Source organism: Balaenoptera physalus (genome assembly GCF_965194825.1).
Source record: "Balaenoptera physalus genome assembly, chromosome: 19".
Lineage (NCBI taxonomy): Eukaryota > Metazoa > Chordata > Mammalia > Artiodactyla > Balaenopteridae > Balaenoptera > Balaenoptera physalus.
This window is the reverse complement of record NC_138900.1, coordinates 64250082-64273131: the sequence shown is the minus strand read 5'-3', so window position 1 is coordinate 64273131 and position 23050 is coordinate 64250082. Positions and strand designations below refer to the sequence as shown.

General features: G+C 50.0%; 2 protein-coding genes across 2 annotated transcripts in view; one reads left to right on the top strand and one right to left on the bottom strand.

Annotated features, from left to right (window-relative positions):
* Positions 1 to 4064, top strand: part of ZDHHC7 (zDHHC palmitoyltransferase 7) — a 36868-nt gene extending 32804 nt beyond the window's left edge. Inside the window, exons 8-9 of the transcript XR_014256907.1 lie at positions 2496 to 2709; positions 2933 to 4064. The gene's annotated coding sequence lies outside the window, so the exon portion shown is untranslated. The remainder of the gene's footprint in view (positions 1 to 2495; positions 2710 to 2932) is intronic.
* Positions 2660 to 23050, bottom strand: part of LOC309648496 (uncharacterized protein) — a gene marked incomplete at its 5' end in the record, with an annotated part of 62838 nt that continues 42447 nt past the window's right edge. Inside the window, 2 exons of the mRNA XM_082437115.1 lie at positions 2660 to 2759; positions 5617 to 5747. Coding sequence (XP_082293241.1) covers positions 5670 to 5747 — 78 coding nt within the window. The 3' untranslated portion in view covers positions 2660 to 2759; positions 5617 to 5669. The remainder of the gene's footprint in view (positions 2760 to 5616; positions 5748 to 23050) is intronic.

The window sequence follows — 23050 nt, the reverse complement described above, 5'->3', positions numbered from 1 at the left end:
TGCGCAGCAACAAAGACCCAACACAGCCAAAAATAAATAAAATTAAAAAAAAAAAAGACTGCCGTGTTCCGTCTTTGGGAGTTTCACCCTCTCCAGTTTCTTATTTTTCTGACTTTTACACACTGAGCTGCCTAGACTCTCCTCTAATTTCCTCTCATTGCCTCCTCTTTGTTTTCTGGAAAATATACTTAACTTTGTCTTCTATCTCTTCTTTTGGGTATTTTATTCAGGCTGTGATAGTTTTAATTTCCAAGAGTTTTTTAAAAGACTACATTTTTAAGAGCAGTTTTAGGTGCACAGTATAATTGAGAGGAAGGTAGAGAGACTTCCCACATACCCGCTGTCCCCACACACGCACAGCCTCCCCACGCTATCAGCGTCTCCGCCAGATGGTGCGCTTGTCACTGATGAACTGATGAACCTACACTGACACGTCATCACCACCCAGAGTCCACAGTTACATTAGGTTCACTCTGGGTGGTGTACATTCCATGGTTTGGACAAGTGTCTGATGCCGTGTATCCACCATCATGGCAGCACTCCGAGTATTTTCACTGCCCTAGAAATCTTCTGGGCTCTGCCTCCCTATCCCTCCGCTCCCGTGCCCACACTGGCAACCACTGATCTTTTTACTGTCTTCATAGTTTTGCCTTTTTCCACAATCTCATAGAGTTGGAACCATAAAGTAGCCTTTTCAGATTGGCTTCTTTCACACAGTAATATGCCTTTAAGGTTCCTCTGTGTCTTTTCACGGCTTGACAGGGCATTTCTCTTTAGTGCTGAATAGTATTCCACTCTCTGGCTGTGCCGCAATTTATCCATTCGTCTACCTAAGAGCATCGTGTTTGCCTCCAAGTTTTGGCAGTGATGAGTAAAGCTGCCATAAACATCCATGCACAGGTTGTATGGACACTGTTTTCAACCCCTGTGTGCTATACTAGGAGTTTCAGGCCTCCTGTTTAAGTCTGACCCACTTGGAGTTAATGTGTTTTATGTGCAGCGTAAGGTAAGGGTCCAGTCTCTGTGGTGTAAGATATGTGGACGTCCAGTTTTCTAAAAATCACTTGCTGAAGAGACTGTCCTTTCCCCATCATGTAACATTGGCATCCTTGTTGAAGACCAGTTGACCGTACACGCGTGGTTTTATTTCTGGGCTCTGTATTCTGTTCCATTGGTCTATGTTTGTCTTCATGCCAGTACCATACTGTTTTGATTACAACAGCTTTGTGATATATTTTGAATCTAGAAAGTGTGAGGCCTCTAGCTTTGTTCTTTCTCAAGAGTGATCTGGCTCTTTGTGATCTTTTGTCGTTCCATATGAATTTTAGAGTTTTCTCTATTTCTGTAAAAAATACTGTTGGGATTTTGATAGGGATTGCGTTGAATCTGTAGATATATTTGGGTAGTATGGACATTTTCACAATATTAAGTCTTCCAGTCCAGAAACATGGATAAACATGGATGTCTTTCCATTTGTTTGTTTCTTCTTTAATTTCTTTGATCAGTGTTTTGTAGTTTTCAGTATACAAGTCTTTTACCTCCTTAGTTAAGTTTATTCCTAAGTATTTTATTCTTTTTGGTGCTATTGTAAATAAGATTGTTTTCCTAATTTCCTTCAGGTAGTTTGTGGTTAGGGTATAGAAATGCAACTGATTTTTGCATGTTGATTTTGTATTCTGCAACTTTACTGAATTTATTAGTTTTAGCAGTTTTTTGGTGGCATCTTTAGAGTTTGCAACATTACGTTGTCTGCCAACAGGGACAATTTTATTTCTTCCTTTCCAATTTGAATGCCTTTTACTTCTTTTTCTTGCCTAACTGCTCTGGCTAGGACTTCCAGTACTGTGTTAAATAGAAGAGGTGAGAGTGGGCATCCTTGCCTTGTTTCTGGTTTAGAGGAAAAGCTTTCAGTTTTTCACTATTGAGTATGATATTAATTGTGGGCTTTTTATATATAGTCTCTATTATGTTGAGTTACTTTCCTTCTATTCCTAGCTTGTTGAGAGTTTTTATCATGAAAGGGTGTTGAATTTTGTCAAATGCTTTTTTTTTTTTTTTTTTTTTTTGCTTCTATAGAGGCGATCATATCTTTTATCTTTTATTGGGTTAATATGGTGTATCACATTAATTGACTTTTGTTGAAACATTCTTGCATTCCAACGATAAATCCCACTTGGTCATGGCATATGGTTCTTTTAATGTGCTGTTGGATTCAGTTTGTTGGTGTTTTATGGAGAATTTTTGCATCCATGTTCATCAGGGATATTGGCCTGTAGTTTTTTCTTGTGGTGTCGTTGGCTTTGGTATCAGGGTAATGCTGGCCTCATAAAATCAGTTTGGAAGTGTTTCCACCTTTTCAGTTTTTTGAAAGAGTTTGAGAAGGAATGGCATTAATTCTTCCTTAAATGTTTGGTGGAATTTACCAGTGAAGCCATCTATTCCTGGACTTTTCTTTGTTGGGAGATTTTTGATCACTGACTCAATCTCTGTATTAGTTATAGGTCTGTGCAGACTTAATAAAACTAGAGATGAAAAACTAGACATTATAACCGATGCCAGAGGAAGAAGAATGGTCACAAGAGACCACTACGAACAATTTCGGGCCGGCAAACTGGATAACCCAGAAGAAGAGGATCAATTCCTAGAATCAGAAACTTACCAAGACTAAATCACAAAGAAACAGCACACCACTTGAAAACGCCAGCCGAGGTGAGTGCTGTGGTGGGTCTGGTGGAAAGTTAATGGTCGGCATCACTGCTCTGGGGGTTGCAAATGCAAGCGTTAGTGGCACGTACTTTGTTTTCAGGAATTTTGGGGGGAGGTACTTGAGACCTCAAATTGATAAAGAAGCAATGTTCAAACCAAATGAAACGTTTGGGGTTTAATTATGCTTCTTTTATTGCATCTCCTCGTTTTGATTGTCGTCCTTGAGGACATTGTGTGGAACGAGTCAGGAAGGGAGAAATGAAGGCTCCTACCCAGCCCCAGACCAAGGGTGACGAGCTGCTGCAGACCACGTGGACCTCCCGGAGCTTTAAAGATGGCGCCACAGGAATGGTGACCTGGTTGCAGGTCACATGGTCACCACACGTTTTCCAAGTAACAAACACAGCAACTCCGGGTAAGACTAAACAGCGGCAGGAATCAGCGATGACGTCATTTAATTCCAACTCATGAAACTTGGTGTTGCCACCATTATGCCGTCTCCCTTCCTGTGGCATCAGCCCATCGTTCCTAAAAATTTCTGGCCCATTTTTTGATCATCTCCTCTCTCCACCCAAGTGGGCAACAGACACTTGGCTCTATGGCTGTGATTTTTTTTCCAGTGCTGGTACATCCCAAAGAAGCACGACTTTGAAGGCTGACTGGAGATGAGCTGGGAGCAAGCACTTACATTTACTTGGGTCCCTAAAGCCCCCAGCTTCTTCTCAAGAGTCGTTTACACACGAGGACCCACAGAAGTGAACGCCCTGCAGGCTTTCTTCTCGTGAGGACATCACCGTGTTGTCCAAATATATCCAACATTTTACACACTGACACCTTAATGAACACACAAATTCCCTGCATCCGAGTAAAATTTAGATTCTGATTCAGCAGGTCCTGGGTACGGCCTGAGACTCTGCATTTCTAACCAACTCCTGGTGGTGCTATTGCTGCTGGCCCATGGCCCACACTTTGAGTAGCGAAGTCTAGATGCCAGCCAACATGGGAAGCGTTAATTACCCTATGGTAGCTGCGCAGTCAAAGTATTAACCATTTGGCAACGGTGAAACATACTTCGCTTGTGCGAGCGAAGAGGACAACCCTCGCTTACACTCCTATGTCAGGATGACGTGCACGGGCGCACACGCACGTCTGTATGAAGTCGAAACAGGAAGGGAACAGAGAGCAATGAGAGCATTTGGATTTGCTCAGTGACGAGCCTTTCAGAAAACCTCAATTTTTAAGTCCTCATAGGTTTGTACAATAAACAGTTTTTTTGAAGTACATGACCCAGAAAGAAGGCTACTGAGTTGAGCCGCTCGCCGTCTAACTTTAAAAGGATGTTTAGAAGCGCCTCGTTCTGAGGAGGCCTGGACGGTGACACGGCTCATACGGGCTGAAGGAAAAGGCAGAAAAAGGCAGATGATTTAAGCAGGCAGCGCCTCAGTCGGCGGGGTGGTCCCTTCAGCGGGGTCACGTGGGAGGGGAGAGTCGCAGTGCTCCAGAGCCAGCACCCCGGCTGCCGTTGGGGTCTGGTGAGGCCTGCGGCAGCGCAGGGCGGTCCTCGCTGACCTGCCGCCCTGCAGTGACCCTGGCTGCTTCCCAGCCACCCCGAGGAAGGGGTCACCCAGCTCTGAAGCCACTTCCCCTGAGTGGCAGGCCTGTCTTAAGGCCCGGAGACATCATCTAATCAGTGCGGAGGTGGCCGGGGCCCACTTTGAAGGGGACATGGTCCTTTGGGTACACAAGCTCTGGCTTATTCGAGACACAGTGTTATCTTGAGTCCACAGGCGCACCAGCACACCAGCCCTGAAATCCTCTCCCCAGCAGGCGCCCGGCGTGGGATGGCCAAGCTCGACGTGCCATCTAGCCACAGGTCGACAGGCCCATGGGCACCAGGAAACTGAGGCTCACAGGCAGCAACCAGCCCTCTGACAAACCAGCACCGTCCCCAGGCTGGTAGAACTTGCTTGAGTTCCAAGAAAAGCTCCAAGTGCGAGGTTAAAAAATAGTAATGATCGCCAGGACGCAGTTTTGACGTTTCCGGTTTCCAAAATGCCTTCCTATACATGATCTGATTGCATTTTCCCTACGACCTTCAGGCAGATAACAGTATACCCATTTTATAGACCAAAAAAACTGAGTTTCATCCAGGTTACAGGATGTGCCCAGGTTCTCACGGGTAGGGAGAAAGGAGGGATTCCCCAAGGACGTTTTGGCTAGAATAAAAGCACTTTTTTCTAACCTAGATCCTTCTCTGTTTTTACTTTTTAAAGTACTGAATTTAAAAACAGTAAAAAATAATAACTTCTTGAATAAACAGAGGAGTCGAGAACAATAAAACCTTCACCGAGGTTTTTTCGATAATATTTTCAGTTCGGGGTTTGAACCGCAAAGTATACGCCAGATGAACTTCACCCTTGTCTGCAGGCTGACTCGTGCCTCCCTCGGACTTGAGCGATGCCTGTCAATTTCCCAGAGCTGCGCCCGCTCCCGCGCCGGAAGCCTCTGTGTCGTGCTCAGCATGTGTGCAGGTGCCAGGCCCAAGCGGGAACTTGTGGGCTTCCTCTGATGTTCAGACTCTGCTTTCTGAGTGTCTGGGACGTGTGTCCCACAGCGTCACATTCCCTGGCTCAGGATATTAACTCGCTTGACCTTTTCCCCATGAGCTTTAATGCAAATCCAGGGGCGACGGAGATGGGTTAATGCCAGGGACGTGCCCACCACAGTCTCCATCACCACCTGGAAGAGCAGAGAGGGAAGGGAACCAGGCGACGACAGGGAGAGGCTGCTCAGGGATCCACGGGTGGCGCACAATGAGTGTTTTATGTTGAACATTACTAACGCTAGTTAATGACAATGACAATATTATTAATGATAATAATGTGAGAAGCTGGCTGACTTCCAACTCACCTGGTCATCCAGAAGCAGCTCACAGAACTCCAGGAAGACCCATTTCTGCTGCTTCACGTACTCACACGCGTCACCGATGGTGGCCACACCTTGGCGGCCAGGTCCCAGGTGGCACGGGGCTGCTGACGATGCTGAAAGGAGAGGAGAAAGAGGTTAGTCTCAGCCTGGCATCTGCCTAATGTCCACCAGAGGGCGCCATGGGATAGCAAATGCGTGGGCACCGCACACTGCTCAGGCCACAGAAAAATTCCTACAACATTGGCGCATCCAGCCGGCTGGTCCACAAATATTTACTGAACACCTACTGTGTGCTGGCGAGGCCTCTGCCCTCAGTAAACACAAATACAAGAAATTAAATGTATAATTATATGCTGTGATTCGTGCTATAAAAGAACAGAGCAGCAGGGAGAGGGAGCATTAGCGAGAGTATCACAGAGAAAGAAGAATCAGGGAGGGCCCCTGGGGGAGGGAAGGGCTGTGCAAAGGCCCTGGGGCAGGGAAAGGCTTGGTAGTGAACTCAGAATTGGAGCTGGTTAAAATCAGAGAACACAGGGGTTGGAAGAGCTGGTGAAGCTCACGTATCAGCCTACCGGGCTCAGAGAAGATGCTGAGGGGTTAACACATGTGCACAGACACAAAGGTCATCGGCTGGGGCGGGCGGGGGCTCATCTGAAGCAGATTTCTTAAAGATGGGCTGACCATCTCCCCCAAAGCCCAGGAGCAAAGCAAACGGACTTCTCAAGATCAGGAATTTCAAAGACATTTCCCTCTTGGTTGGATTGTTAGGGGTCCTTGGTGGGAGCAGGGGTTGCATCTGCTGTGGGAAGCCACCCCAATGAGGTGCAGGGGTGCGGGTTTAAGTGGCCAGGGAGGGGGGTCTGCACATGGCCTTCCTCTGGCCTCGACCTGGGTGACACCTTGCCACCTGGGCACCAGGGGACGGTTGCTCGCTGGTGGCCTTGCAGGCTCGCTGGCAGACACAGGGCTCTGCTCAGCGCCCCAGAAATCTCGGTGACCAGGTGGCCTCCGTGAGGGTTAGTCTGAGGGCAGGTCTGGTTTTCAGCCTAAGTGGCTGTGAGATACCATTGAAAGAGCCAGACAGGCTACAATGTCCATCCCTGCCACCTCCCAGCTGTGTGACCTGGGGCAAGCACCTTCACCTCTCTGGGCCTCAGTTTCCTCATCTTTAAAACAATGCAACAACAGTTCCTGCCGTGTGAAGCCTTTGGCAGGATTGGAAAGAAGGAGCCATACAGGGCTGACCGGGACGGTTGGTACACAGTAGGCACTCCAGAAACGGTAGCAACTATGACGGGCGGGTCCGATGAAGGGCTCTGCAGCCAGACCCGACGTGCAGCGGGCAGTCGGACTCCTCGTCCATCTCGTTTGCCCTTTCTGGGTTTTTTGGATTAATGTGGAGTCCTCAGGTAAGATGATCTTGCAGGGTTGGTTTTTTTTAACCAAATAAAACCATAACCAACTAAACAAAACCAAGTCCATTTATAACAAAGTCCCACCAGAGCAAACATTTGCAATCTCCCCAGAAAGCATTTTATCCATGGCAGGGAGGCCTGGGGAATTTTAAGAGGCTGCAGCTCGTGTCTTTGAAAACCACCAGCGTCTTCAGTTTGTCTGGGACTCTCTCCCCACTGGGGGTACTTCTCCATCTGCCCTCCTGTTTCCCAGCAAAGCCCGAGGCCTGTGGGCAGCCGTCAAGGCACTCTGGACCAAGGGTGGATGCTCTTGGGCAGAGGCCACAGACTGGTGACCGTGACCTGGAACCGGCCCCCATGGGTGGGTCAAATACCCACAGTCAGTTGCTCCCATCTGCAAAACAGGAGGTTTCACCTAGAAATGCAGATTCATGGCTGCCTGGGCCCCATTCTTCCCTGGCCAGCTGCCTGGGGCCTGGGGTGGCCGTCCTCACATGCACGGTCATTGGGACAACGTTTGAATTCTTTTAAAAGCATTTATGGGGGCAAAATTCACATAACATAAAACTGACCATTTTAAGGCATAACGCTCCCAGACTTCAGATAATACTACAAAGCTACAGTAATAAAAACAGCATGGTATTGGCACAAAAACAGACATATGGATCAATGGAACAGAATAGAGAGCCCAGAAATAAACCCACACACCTATGGTCAATTAATCTTTGACAAAGGAGGTAAGAATATACAATGGGAAAACGACAGTCTCTTCAGCAAGTGGTGCTGGAAAAGCGGGACAGCTGCATGTAAATCAATGAAGCTGGAACACACCCTCACACCATACACAAAAATAAACTCAAAATGGCTTAAAGACCTAAATGTAAGAGAGGACAACCATAAAACTCCTAGAAGAGCATAGAGGCAAGACATTCTCTCACATAAATCATACCACTGTTCTCTTAGGTCAGTCCCCCAAGGCAACAGAAGTAAAAGCAAAAATAAACAAATGGGACTTAAACTTACAAGCTTTTGCACAGCAAAGGAAACCATAAACAAAATGAAAAGAGAACCTATAGAATGGGAGAAAATGTTTGCAAATGATGCGACCAACAAGGGCTTAATTTCCAAAATATACAAACAGCTCATACAACTCAATAACAAAAAAACAACCCAATTGAAAATGGGTAGAAGACCTAAATAGACATTTCTGCAAAGAAGACATACAGGTGGCCAACAGGCACATGAAAAGATGCTCAACATCGCTAATTATTAGAGAAATGTAAATCAAAACTACAATGAGGTACCACCTCACACCCGTCAGAATGGCCATCATTAAAAAGTCTACAAATAATAAATGCTGGAGAGGGTGTGGAGAAAAGGAAACCCTCCTGCACTGTTGTTGGGAATGTAAACTGGTACAGTCACAATGGAAAACAATATGGAGGTTCCTTAAAAACTAAAAATAGAGCTACCATATGATCCAGCAATCCCACTCCTGGGCATATGTGCAGACAAAACTGTAATTCAAAAAGATACATGCACCACTATGTTCACAGCAGCACTACTCACAATAGCCAAGATGTGGAAACAACTGAAATGCCCATTGACAGATGAATGGATAAAGGAGATGTGGTACATATATACAATGGAATATTACTCAGCCATAAAAGACAATGAAATAATGCCATTTGCAGCAACATGGATGCAACTAGAGATTATCATACTAAGTGAGGTAAATCAGAAAGAGAAAGACAACTACCATATGATTATCACTTATATGTGGAATCTAAATTATGACACAAGTGAACATATCTCTGAAACAGAAACAGACTCTCAGACATAGAGAACAGACTTGTGGTTGCCAAGGGGGAGGGGGCTGTGGGAGGTTGGGGTGAGCAGCTATGTCTTTGCATACAGGATGGATAAACAACAAGGTCCTACTGTAGAGCACAGGCAACTATATTCAATATCCTGTGATAGACCAGAATGGAAAAAAATATGAAAAAGAATATATATGTATAACTGAGTCACTTTGCTGTGCAGCAGAAATTAACACAACACTGTAAATCAACTATACTTCAATAAAAAAAAAAAGAAGAAAAACAACTGACCATTTTAAAGTAGACAATTCAGTGGCATTTGGTACCTTCACAGTGTTGTGTAACCACTACCTCTGTTTAGTTCCAAAGCATTTCCATCATCCCCCAAAAAACCCCAGACCCAACATCACTCACTCCCCCTTCCGCAGCCCCCAGTGACCCTTCACGTACTCTGTCTCTATGGATTTGCCTGTTCTGGACACTGCTTGTGGACGGACTCACACACTGTGCCTGGCTTCCTTCACTCAGCATGTCTTCGAGGCTCACGCGTGGCGGAGCGGGTCACGGCTGAGTCACACACCCCATCACATGTCTGTATACACATAACAAGCATCCACCTCAAGGTCACACGGCAACCCCGTGTCGGGGCGGGCCTTCACCCCAGCCTTGCTTGCCTGCTCTGGGCCTGTCCCCTCTCCCCCCAGCCCTGCTGGCTTTCTGCAACCCCGTGGGCTCCTCAGATGAGCAGCACACGTCCTCCCAGGGGCAGGGTCTCAGGTGGGTGAGAGACTTGCCAGTCCGTGTCCTGGGCGCCCCCTACGTGTACTCACACACACACGTGCACACGCACGTAGCATAATGGCCCCATCCTGCAGTCTGGCACTTTGCTGTTTTTCACTTAACGACGTATCTTGGAGGTCGTTCTAAACCAGAGGGAGTGCCACCTCCTCTTGCTCTTGGCTGCGTGCTACTCCACCACACGGCTCTCCCATACCTAACGGGGTGCGGGCCCTTGGCTCTGACCCCCACGTGGGGACAGCCCTGCCAGCACCCCCGCACCCAGCCTGGCCACGCCCTGGCCCCGTGCAGCCTGGAAAGGGAGGTCTGAGACGTCCTCGCCACTTTCCTGGCCTCAAATCTCCCAGGGCCAACACCTGATGTGCCCTTGTTTTCCCAACACCTGACTTGGCATTTGTACTCTGTAGACGTGCTATAGATGCTTGTTAATCACACAGATGGAAAAATGAACGACTACTTTTCACACACTGTTTAAGGCCTGGCTCAGTCACCACCTCCTCCAGGGAGCCTTCCCTAGTCACCCCAGGCTGGATTAGGCCCCCCTTTAAGCCCACAGGCCCCGTACTCTGATCAAAGCAATTACGCCCACTGGGTGAGACTGTCAGCGACCACCCCGGCAGCTACTATTCCTCGGGTATCACCAGGAGTTGGCGGAACGCCCGGCACGGAGTGGTGAATGGACAGCCGGCGGATGCCTGGTGCAGAGAGGGAATGCACGGAGGCCCACAGCTAAGTGTGCCCAGCAGGTTCAGTTTCCTCCGAGCCCTGTGCCGTGAGGTGGCAGGTGCAATCACGACCACTTCGCGGAGGAGGAGGGCGAGGCTTGTAGAGGCTCAGCATCCTACGTGAGGCCGCCCAGCTCCTAATGAGGGGGCCGGCTGACCCCAGGCTGACCCCACCTCTCCAGCTCTCCAGCTCTCCCGCGCCCCGAACCTTGCTCCGCCCTCCCGCCAGGGCTGGACGGGACACACAGGAACAGAGCACGCTCTGCATCTTAGGGAACAGGACAAGGTTCAGGGCGAGGCTGAGGTGGGGCTCGGCACCCCGGCGCTCTCAGGACCCCAGCAGGAGGGTGAGGGTGGTGGCGGAGGGAGAGGCGACCCTCGGTGGAGTTCTGTGTGAACACATGCTGTGTAAGCACCGGGGCCCTCTGCCAATGGGGGAAGAGGCTGGAGAAAGAGGCAGCCCCTGAAGACGACCTCCCACCAGCCCCGACCTCCCACGCCTGCCTCTCCCAAGGCTGGGCCGCCATGCCGGTCTGGCCCCAAAACTCGGGTTAGAACTTGCCCCCCCCCCCCACCTCTCTTTTGGGAGAGTCAGAGGAAGAACAGAACATGTTCACTACAGGGAAAGCTCCAAAGATGTTACAAAGCTTCAGTTCAGGGAGAAGTGACGGAAGCAGGGGAGCCAGCGGCAGCGAGGAGCACGCGTGGGTACATTTACAGAACGGGTCCCCGTCGGTTAAAGAGTCTTTTGTCTTTGCCCACTCGGCTCCCTCCCACCCCGCTTCCCGAAGAGAGTTCTGTCTTTCTCAGACTGGTTCCACGTTGTAGGCAGAGTCGGGAGTAGGTAGAGGGAAACAGGACCCCCAGAGGCCAGAGAACAGAGGGGAGGATCCTCCCTTTCTTGTGGAGAATCTCGATTCTAGGGGAGGCCATGAGAAAACAAGCAAAACTGGAGAGAGGAAGCTCATTTCCATGACAAAAGCAAAGCGGAGGGGGCAAAGGGCAAAAGTGCGAGCTGACCTTTGCGGGGGCTTGGGGGGCTGCGGGGGGTCCTGGAGTTGCCGCAGAATGGACGCAAGACACGCAGGGGGCAGAGGAAGCAGGATGTTAAGAAACACAACTGTGGGCTAAGGAGTGGATTCCCCTTGACGTTTGAGAGGAAGGCAAGGCGGAATCCAAATTCCTTCCTAATCCATTTTGGTGGCTGGGCTACACCTCTCTGCGATGCGCTCTGGATTGGGCCACCTGGAACCCCAGCTCGTATTAGGGTTCCATACGCAAAGCCCATCTCACAACGAGGAAATGATTTAATCCCCATCAAACTCAGAGAGGTTGGGGCTGTCGTTATCCCACATCAAAGATAAGGAAACTGAGGTGCAAAAACCTCCCGTGAGTTGCCCACGGTCATGGAGCTAGAAAGGGGCCAGGTCAGGACAAATCCTCGGGTGTTCCTGACTCCAAATCCCAACCTCTTTTCTCTCTCCCACTCTGCCTCGGGGAAGGATCCTATGACACTGAATCTTCTCTTTTTCAGAGTTTAATATTTCGGGCCAAATCTGAGGGTGGTTTGCTGTTTCCTCCAAAAATTTGGCCTGACCTCAGGGCACCGCTGCCCAGCCATTGGCAAGAGTCCTCTGCTGGCAGCGATGGGCTGGTGGGCAGGCTGCTCTGGGCATGACTCGGTAGAAACTCAGATAACTCAATAAAAGCTCTATTTACCTTTGTGGTCAAAACACACAGGACAATTTATAGATGTCAAATAGGATAATGGCCAGTGTTGGCACAGATGGGAGAATGGGTACCGCTGGTCTGCGTTAGTGGAAGTTTAAATCTGTACAACCTTCTGGAGAGAAGTTTGGCACTATGAATCACATGTCTTAAAAATGCAAAGCCTTTGACCCAGCAAGTCCACTTCTAGGAACACAGCCCAAGGAAATAGTCTTACACACTACACTGTTCTCATTCCCACAGTGACCGACCTCAGACTGAGCTCCTACGGGGTCAGTGGCGCTCACATCTGACTGCTTAACTAGAGCTGGTTAACTAGAGCAGCTGTTCTTCCCCAGACTCGTTTTTGCTTCCCCACAATTGCAGGAGCATTTTGACTATACTTAAAATTAGCATCTAATCATGCATACAATTTTCTATTTATTTCATGGCTTGGCTTCCAATTCCAAAAGCAACAGAACTTTCAGCCTGGAGGGGATGTCAGGAATTTTCTAGTCCAACATTTCCCAAAGTGGGTCCCATGGGAGGTGAAAGGGTAGTTGCAACTGGATGCTTGCATGATGGGATAAGCTCGGGAAAATGGAACACGTGCTTCCTTGCAGGACTTCTCAGAGCCTTTGCTAGATGATGAGCATTGCAATCTCCACAAGGCAGATAGAGGAGGCGGTATTAGTCTCCTGTGGCTGCTATAACAGATGGCCACAAACTGGGTGGCGTCAAACCACAGAAGTATATTGTCTCACGGTTTTGGATGCCAGAAGTCTGAAATCAAGGTGTCAGCGGGGCCAGGCTCCATCTGAAGGCTCTCAGGGAGGATCCTTCCTTGTCTCTTCTGGCTTCTGATGGCCTCAGGTGTCCTTGGCCTGTGGCTGCATTCCTCCCCCTGCACCTTTGTCTTCACGCACGTGTCTTCCCTCTGTGTCTGTGCCTAAATTCCCCTCTTCTTATAAAGACCCTGGTCATTAGATTAGGGCTCACCCTACTTTAGTCTGACCTCATTTAAACTTGATTATATCTGCAAAGACCCTATTTCCAAATAACGTCACACTCACAGGTCCAGGCAGATGTGAATTTGGCGGGGGGATGCTATTCACCGCAGTATAGATGGAAAGACCTCGGGGGCTTCTGAGAGGGGAGGCCCAGGAACAGACTGAAGTCAAGTTCTCCAAGCAGCCCTCAGCCTGCTGCGCTGGGACAGACCATGCGGGGTGAGGGCGGGCTCACGGGGACAGAGCACGGCGGGGATACCACAGCACAGTCGAGGCGAGAGGAGACAGCGGCCTGGACCAGGCAGAGGCAGTGCAGGTGGGGAGAAGCAGCTGGCCTTGCCCTTCCCTTTGAAGGTGAGCCAGTAAAAGGCGACGCAGCCTTTGGGTGTGAGATGTGAGAAAATGAGGCCTCCAGGGTGACCTCTGGGTTTTAGCCAGAGACACCGGAACAGCGGAGTAGCCATCAGTGCAAAGAGCCGACTAGTTACCGGACACAGTTCCAGGCAGAGCGATGTGGACCAGGACGGAGGAACTGGTCCTCCAGTGGAGCGTGGACCTATGTACAGAGCTGACCCCGCCCTGCCCCACGACCGTCGTCCTCTTGTGAGTCCAGGAGAAAGTCCACTGGGGCCTGTGTACGCCGGCCTCAATCCAGTCACTCCCGACGCCCCTGCGCTCCCCTCACACCCGTCTCTCTGTGCACCCACTGCCTGTCAACGCGGGGGCCGCAAATCTTGGGCCCTCCCGCGTTGACACGGAGCCCTCCCGGCAACTGGGCTGTCCTAGGGAGGACTGGGCTGGCCCTTCCCCCGGGGGCGGGACAACAGGGGCTGCACAGGGCAGGAGAGGTCCCTCGGGTGGAGACTCTTGTGGCTTTCGGCGACTGCGTCTCTGGCTGGGCTGACCAGCTGGGCTCAGCGAATCCTGCGGGCACAACCTCAGGCCTGGAGCCCGTTGATGTTTCGTCGGGGCCGAGGGTGGTTCACGCTCATGAAAAAGGGTCTTGCTGCCCAGGCTGAAGGCACTCGCCAGCCGCCACGCCACAGGGTCACTTCCCAAGCTCGCCACAAAGCAGGTTAGGGAGCCCCAGTCCACAGTCCTAATTTGAGCTCTGAGATGTCTGTGGACCTCTCCCTTCTGCCGGGAATTCAAAGGACTTGGTCCAACATCTGGGCGAAAAGGAGGCTGGCCCAAATTCCGGGCAACTGCCTGGTCTGGGCAGCAGAAGACATGGCTGTGAACTGCTGAGGAATTTCTCAGGCGAGGAGTAGAGCCCTCAGAGCCTCAGTTTTCCTGTCTGTAAAATGGGACCTCGCTCCCATGTGTGCCGGGCGGGGATGGCTCTGTGACTTTCAGGCTCTGCTCTGTGGAGAAGCCTGGACGAGGGTGGGAGGGAGGGGACTCTGAGCGCTGCTTCCTCTGTCCATCCCTTCCTGCCTCAGCCAGAACAATTCTGGTTGGCCTTCCAAGTAAAAGTTCACTTGAAAATAAATCCTGGGACTTCCCTGGTGGCGCAGTGGTTAAGAATCCGTCTGCCAATACAGGGAACACAGGTTCGTTCCCTGGTCCGGGAAGATCCCACATGCCGTGGAGCAACTAAGCCCGTGCGCCACAACTACTGAGCCTGCGCGCCTAGAGCCCGTGCTCTGCAACAAGGGAAGCCACCGCAATGAAAAGCCCACGCACCGCAAAGAAGAGTAGCCCCCTCTCACGGCGACTAGAGAAAGCCCACGCGCAGCAGTGAAGACCCAATGCAGCCAAAAATAAAGAAATAAAAATTAAATCTATCTATCTATCTATATCTATCTATATCTATCTATCTATCTATATATATAAATCTCTTGAAGTAAGAGATGTGCAAAACCCACTGACCAGCACTTCAGGATCTCGTGGGTCTGATGTCCAGTCTAGGGCTCCTTGGGTTGTGGTCAGAGGGAGCTGGGGCACAGCTGGGGCCTGGCTCTGTCCACCTTCCTTTCCAGCCCCTGGAGAGCTGTGCTCCTCTTATATCAGTCATGTGATGCTGGGTGAGCTGCCAATCACAGGGCCCCACCCCCTGAGTGGACATGTGATTCAGGCCTGGCCAATCATAGAACGCCTCCCCCCCCCCCACCAAGTGATAAGTCCAAGGCTTAGCCATGTGACTAAGGCTGGCCAGTAAAGTCCTTCCCTGGAGCATCTATATTCTGAAACAGGAAGAGAGATGCTCTCCCTTCTCTTTTTTCATCAAGCTGGAGGACCTAAGCCTGAGGATACCAGCACTGTGTTTCCCACTGCTGGGAGAAAACCTGTTTACTCTCAGAGAAAATGAGGTCCCCATAGAGACCCCAAGATGGGGAGAGATGGAGAGAGCATGAGATCTCATGGCACTGAAGTACCTGATTACAGCCTTCATGGCTCCCAGAGTGGCCTTTGATTGGGAGCCTCTTCTGGTTTGAGTCTCTGTCACTGACAAATACAGGAGTCCTGCCCGATCCAGAACCAACGGGGAAGGTCAAGAAAGCTCACTCGGCAGCAAAGTTCCCAGAGGGAACTTTTTTTAAGCTTCTCAAGGGTAAGTGTAACTAAGAACTTTGCTTTTTGTTTACTTATTTATTTAGCGGTGTCCTTCCCTTGAGAAACCAAATACAGTTTGCACCACCCAGACAGCACTTGAGACCGGCTTAAGGGATGGAGAGAGGGGAGGCAGGAGGAGCAGGCGTGGGGCTGAGCCACTTTTAAAGGGACCTGACAACTGGCCAAGAGCTAGGCATGCTCCAACCCTCTTGATGGCAGGAAGACCCCGAGGGTTTAGGGGTTCCTCCGAAATCACACACAGGGCATTTGAAGCAGGACCTGACCCAGAACCAGCTCTCTTAACTCCAGAGCCCATGTCACCAGACTTTTGAATTTCATAGAAATTCAGAAAACGCTTTTTTAAAAAAATTTATTAATTTATTAATTTTTGGCTGCATTGGGTCTTCGTTGCTGCAAGCGGGCTTTCTCTAGTTGCGGCGAGCGGGGGCTACTCTTCTTTGTGGTGCACGGCTTTCTCATTGCAGTGCCTTCTCTTGTTGCAGAGCATGGGCTCTAGGCGTGCGGGCTTCAGTAGTTGGGGCTCGTGGGCTCAGTAGTTGTGGCTCGCGGGCTCTAGAATGCAGGCTCAGTAGTTGTGGTGCACGGGCTTAGTTGCTCCGCGGCATGTGGGATCTTCCCGGACCAGGGCTCAAACCCGTGTTCCCTGCACTGGCAGACGGATTCTTAACCACTGTGCCACCAGGGAAGTCCCAGAGAAGTCTTTTGAGAACTAACGAAGGATCAGTAAAGTTCAACGACCATCTCTGACTAGCATCCTTTTGTAAAATGATAACCCCCAACAATGGAGGAAGGACATAAGCTGTGAGTAAAGGCCAGGCCTCGCGTTTGGATATGTTCAGTTTGGAGGGACACTAGGTGATTTCCTCATGTTTCCTCAAAGCAATGACTACTGGGAAACGGGAAAAGCAGGCAGTGGGTGTGTGAGTGTCCTGGGGCCGCCGTAACAAAGCGCCACAAACTAGGGGCTCTTAAAACAGCAGAAATGTATAGTTCTGGAGCCCTGAAGTCTAAAATCAAGGTGTCAGCAGGGCCGAGCTCTCTCTGAGGGCACTAGGGACGATTCCGTGGCTTGTAGAAGAAGCACTCCAATCTCTGCCTTCATCGTCACATGGCTTTCTCCCTGTGTGTCTGTGTCTAAATTTCCCTCTTCTTATAAGGACGCCAGGCATTAGATTAGGGCCACCCTAATCCAGTATGAACCCATCTTAACTTGATGACATCTGCAAAGACGCTATTTCTAAATATAAGGTCACATTCACAGATTCTGGGGGTTAGGACTCGGACAGACCTCTCTGAGGGACACAACTCAAGCTGGTGGAGCGGGCCAGCATTATGGGGCACCCCCCACCCCAAGGTCCTTCCCACGCTGACAGCAAAGTGTGAGAAAGACGGATCTGAGGCACGATGCCCTCCCAGATTTGGGAGAAGGGTTGGACTGCCAGGGACAGCTGGGGACCCCTGGGCTGTCCCACCTTCCCTCACGTTTCCCTTCCAAGGAGTAACTGTCTGGAGGTCAGCCAGTTGCCCGCTGGCAAAGCCAGGCCAGAACACAGACCTTTAGTTCCCGGCCAGGGCTGGACCGTAACCTGGGGACCTTCCTGGGGAAGAAGGCCAGGAAAAGCCTCAGCCCCAGGCCAGGAAACCGGCCCCACCAAGGGGACAGATTCACAGCAGAGGGAAATTCACACTTTGGCCTTTTGGATGGCAGGAGGGCTTGACTTTGCCGTGAGGGCCCGTGTGCCCTCCCAGGACGCATGTAGAGACACAGCAGCAGCCACTAGCCTGGCCTGACCTCAGTCCTCTGGACAGGGACCAGAGTTTGCTCACAGGCTCCCTGGAGACTGACACTGCAGGGGGACTTGAGTCAACCGAAACTACATGCTTCCCAGAGAGGGGCGGTAACCAGCCTGAGGTCACACAGTAATCATTCAGAGCCAACGTGAGAGACCTGTCTCCCAGTTCTGCCAGTGAGAGCCTTTTACCCACCGTGATGGCCTCTATCAGGGAAGGTTTTTGCCCTTGGGAACCAGGGTTGATTTTGTAATGGTTTTATAGAGCAGTCAGGAAGAAAATATCACCCACTTCACAGCCAGACCTGCTGGACACCTGATGTTTGGGAAAAGGAAAGAGAGAAGTAACACTGACTAAACACCTACTGTGCACCACATGCTTCAGGCTCACATTCCTGCCCATCTTACCTGTGAGCAGCGCGAGGCCCAGGGCGGCTGGAGTCGGCCAAGGGTTCCCATTCCCTCTCAGGATGTCAGTTCACCTCGCTGAGCCTCAGTTTACTCACCTGTAAAATGCGATCACGAGCTCAGCATCACAGGTGGTCACTAGGATTAGGGATCCCATCCCAGGAATGGGCACACAGTAGGTGCTCAAGAAAGGCGACGTTCGCTAATTATTAGAGAAGTGCAAATCAAAACTACAATTATTTCTCACACCAGTCAGAATGGCCACCATTAGGAAGTCTACAAATAACAAATACTGGAGAGGATGTGGAGAAAAGGGAACCCTCCCACAATGTTGATGGGAATGTAAATTGGTGCAGCCACTATGGAGAACAGTATGGAGGTTCCTTAAAAAATTAAAAATAGAGTTACTGTATGATCCAGCAATCCCACTCCTGGGCATACATCCAGAGAAAACTATAATTCAAAAAGATACAGACACTCCAACGTTCATAGCAGCACTATTTACAATAGCCAGAAAATGGAAACAACCTAAACATGCACCAACAGATGAATGGATAAAGAAGATGTGGTACGTATATGCAATGGAATACTACTCAGCCATAAAAAGTAATGAAATAATGCCATTTGCAGCAACAGGGATGGACCTGGAGATTATCATACTAAGTGAGGTAAGTCAGACAGAGAAAGACAAATACCATATGATATCACTTATCTGTGGAATCTAAAGTATGACACCAATGAACTTATCTACACAACAGAAACAGACTTGTGGTTGTCAAGGGGGGGGCGGAGGGATGGAGTGGGAGTTTGAGGTTAGCAGATGCAAACTATTATACAGAGAATGGATAAACAACAAGGCCCTACTATAAAGTACAGGGAACTACATTCAATATCTTGTGATAAACCATAATGGAAAAGACTATGGAAAAGAATATATGTAGATGTATAACTGAACCACTTTTCTGTACAGTAGAAAATAACATAACATTGTAAATCAACTATACGTTAATAAATTTTAAAAAAAGAAGAAAGGTGATGTTTTGATTTTCTATCGCTGCTGCAATACATTTCCACAAACTTTGCAGCTTCAACAACACACGCCCATCATCTTCCATCTGGAGGTCGGAAATTCAACACGGGGCTCAGTGGGCTAAACCAAGGTATCAGTGGTGCTGCCTGAGGTTCTAGGGGCAAGCTATTCCTCGCCCTTTCGGCGTCTAGCCGTGGCCCCTATTCCTTGGCTCATGGCCCCCTTCTCCATCTTCAAAGCCAGCGACACTGCGTCTCTGACCCTGCTCCACTGCCTCCTCTTTCTCTGACCACAGCTGGGAAAGGGTCTCTGATTTCAAGGACTCATGCGATTCCACTGGACCCACCCGGATCACCCAGGATCATCTCCCCATCACAAGGTCCTCAACTCAAGCACGCCTGCAAAGTCCCTTCTGCCACGTCAGGTCACGAACACAGCGATTTCGGGAATTAGGCTGGGGTGGGGGCAGGCAGCGGGCATTACTCTGCCGACCACAGGTGAGCTGAGCTGAATTTCATAAAGCAAGGGATGCCCGGGCTGGTCTTGGCAGTTCTTTTTGGAAGAAGAGGATTCCACTAAAACCAGCTCCCTCAAGGGCCGTTTCCCATCCCTGCTGTTTTTGACTCTCTTCAAAGAGGCTCTGTCTAGCCAAAGAGACAGGGTCAGGGCTGCCAAACCTTTGCTTCAAAATAAACCCTACTAGGAAATTTCCACGGGACCAGGCCCTTCTCTCCCCCCTCCCCCCAGAGACCTGCCTGAAATCCCAAACCAAGCGGGACGTCTTATAGCAAGACCATCAGACTCCCAGCTCTCCTGAGAAGGTTTTTGTTGTCGTTTGGGTGTTTTTCTTTTGTTTGTTTTCCCCTGTCAAACTAAATAGCACTGGGCATACCGTTACGCAGGCAGAGTGAACCGGGTTAGGACATCACCCTCGACTCAGGAAAGGGTTTTACGGTTGTCATCCTCAAAAGGACCTAATCCGTCCCCCCACCCAGCTTACATTCTCCAGGGTCCCTCCTCACTGCCTTCAAAGAGCACTCAGCTATTTCACAAGCTCTGCACGTTTACAGCGAGCGTATTTTATGCCCACAGTGAGGCAAGCACGTAAATCCCACTTGCCTAACACCCAGCATCTTTTGATTTTATTTGATTCACCCAGGAAGTCACTATTTACCATGGGCTCAGCATCAGATGTTTTGCATGGGAAGGCGTGCACTTGTTTTGGATTTCAAGCAGGTTCACAGGGACAGACTATTTGGTCCTAAAACCTGTGTACTTTGCTGACGGGGAGATAGGGGTGTCCTTGGTTATCCCTAACAAGCTCCTCTCCACCACACCTGAGTTTATGCTTAACGAGTTGACTCTTGGTGGCTCCCAGAGAGCTTCAGCATGGGGGCCAGTTGCCGGAGGCACCAATCATGTGAGTAGAGGATGAGAACTTGCAGCTCCATCCCCGACCTCCAGGGAGGCGAGTGGGGCATCACCAGCGGCAAATGAGGTTATCGGCCATGCCTGTATAATGGAACCTCCATGAAAACGCTTCTGGGTTGGTGAACGCACCCACGGGTCGAAAGGGTGTGCACCCCAAACTCCATGGGGACAGACGCTCCTACACTTGGGACCCTTCCAGACCCCTCACTATGTACCTCTTCGTCTGGTTATTCATCTGTATCCTTTACAACAAATGTAAAGGATTTACATTTACAATAAAAGTAAATGTAAGGAAAGTATTTCCCTAAGTTCTATGAGCCATTATAGCAAATTATTGAACCTGAGGAGGGGGTTGTGGGACTCCTTGATTTGTTGCCAAGTCAGAGAGAAGGGTGGGTGAGCTGGGGACCCACCACTTGCGACTGGCATCTGAAGTGGGGGCAGTCTTGCGGGACTGAGCCCTTAACCATGGGGTCTGCTCTCACTCCGGGTGGTTAGTATCAGAATTGAATTAAGTTGTAGGACACCCAGCTGGCGTCCACAGAGAACTGGAGAATTGCTTGGTGTGGAAAATCTACATGTTTGGCGTCAGAAGTGTTACAAGCAAAAAACAGATCTTAGTAGTAACTATATTCATTCATGTATCAATTCATTCAATGTTTAGCAAGTTCGTTAAGTCAACTTTGCACTGCGGTAAGTGATGAGCAAGAAAGGCACATCCCTACCCATCCCGAACGCGCTGACAAGGGAAGAACAACCTCCAGATCAGTGTCTCTCCACCCGCTATGCCCAGGACCGTGTAACTTATCAACAAAAACAGTAGAGAGTCTGATTCAATTGGTGTGTGGTGGGGCCATCACACCGGTAATTAAAATTTTTCTTTTAAATTTAGTTATGTAGTGGGCTGAATAAGGGCCCCCAAACATATCAGGTCTGAATCCCTGGCACCTATCAATGTTACCTTACATGGCAAAGACTTTGCAGATGTAACTAAGGATCCTGAGATGGGAAAATTATCCTGGATTATCTGGTGGATTGAGATGCAATCACATGTATCCTTATAAGGGAGGCAGAGGGAGATTACACACCCACAGAGGACATGGCAGTGTAACAGCAGAAGCCGGGAGAGCAACGTGGCCGCCAGAAGCTGGAGGAGATAAAGAAGGTCCCTCCCCTAGAGTCTCCAGAGAGGGCACAGCCCTGCAACACCTGATTTCACACTTCTGGCTTCTCGAACTGTGAGAGAATACACTCCTGTTTCTTTAAATCACCAAGTTTCGGTAATTTATTACAGCTGTCACAGGAAGCGAATACAAGGCATAACAGTTATTATGTGCCAATCTTAAGCGCACAGCAAGGTGAATCGTTATATCCGCACACACCACGTGTCACCATGAAGATCAAGATAGAACATTCCCAGCGTCTCAGGTTTCCGGTCACTACCCTCCCCAGAAATATCCACTCTCCCCACCTCTATCACGATAGATTGGTTTTGCCTGTTCTTGAACTTCGTATACAAGGGATCATACGACACGTACTCTTGTGTGAGGCTTCCTTTGCTCAACTTAATAGCAGTGCAATTCATGCCTGTTGTTGGGTTTATTTTTCTTTCTTGATGAGTATTATCCCACTATATGAATAGATACGATTTGTTCATCTAGTCTCCTACGGATGGACACCTGGGCTGTTCCCAGCCATCAGCTATTAATAATACGCCGTCAGGAACACAGTCCTACAGTCTTTTGTGGACGTGCCTCATTTATCTCAGGCCCATACCTAGGAGTGGACTTGCGGGGTCTGGATTGGTAATTTTCTGTAGCTTCCAGGTGATTCAAATGTGTAATCAGGTGTGAGAACCACTCTCCAGGCCAATGGTTCTCGACTGGCAACAGTTCTGCCCCCCAGGGGACATTTGGCAAGGTCTGGAGACATTTTTGGTTGTCACAACTCAGAGCTGTGCTAAGAGTGTCTTGGGGAGAGAGGTCGGGGCTGCTGGTAAACCTCCTGGAGGACACAGGGCACCCCCTACCCAGCACACACACAGAAAGGAATTATCCAGCTCCCACGGTGGGACCTGAGGGTGGTGGGAAACTCGACCGTAGCCAGGACTCGCGACCACACACATGAATAACCCACCTGCACGGAAGCTGCAGCTCGCAGGGCCTGGCCCCGCTTGGAGGGGTGGGACCGGCTGACGGTGGCGAGGCGCCGAGGCTTGGCTGCTCTGGGTGCGCCCTGGAGAGAGGGCAGGCCGCCCTGTTGAGGACGGGGAGCTGACCTCAGCCGTGGGCCTTTAGCTGAAGCTCCGAGGCATCTTCCTGCCCCACGGGTGCCAGTGTGGACTTCTGACATCATGCCTCGCTCAGTCCTCTCCTCCTGGGTCTGTTGACTCCGGGGACACAGAAAGCCCCAGAGGACGGGGACCACGTCGTAGGCAGTCCTCCGATTCTGCGCAGGGAGCACTGAAGTGAGGTTGCCGCGTGGGACACGGGACATGGGAACAAAGTTGCAAAGGGCAGCCTTTCCCCCAGCTCTGTCTACAGGGGGACGTTTAACGGCGTCACACAGGCAATCTCACGGGGTCCGTGTGTGATGGAGACCGGCTGGCTGTTCACCTCCCCCCCGCCCCCGCTTCCTCCTCCTCCCCCGAGGCACACAGCCGGACTGGTATTTCCCAGCGTCCCTTGCCGGCAGGCGAGGTCACG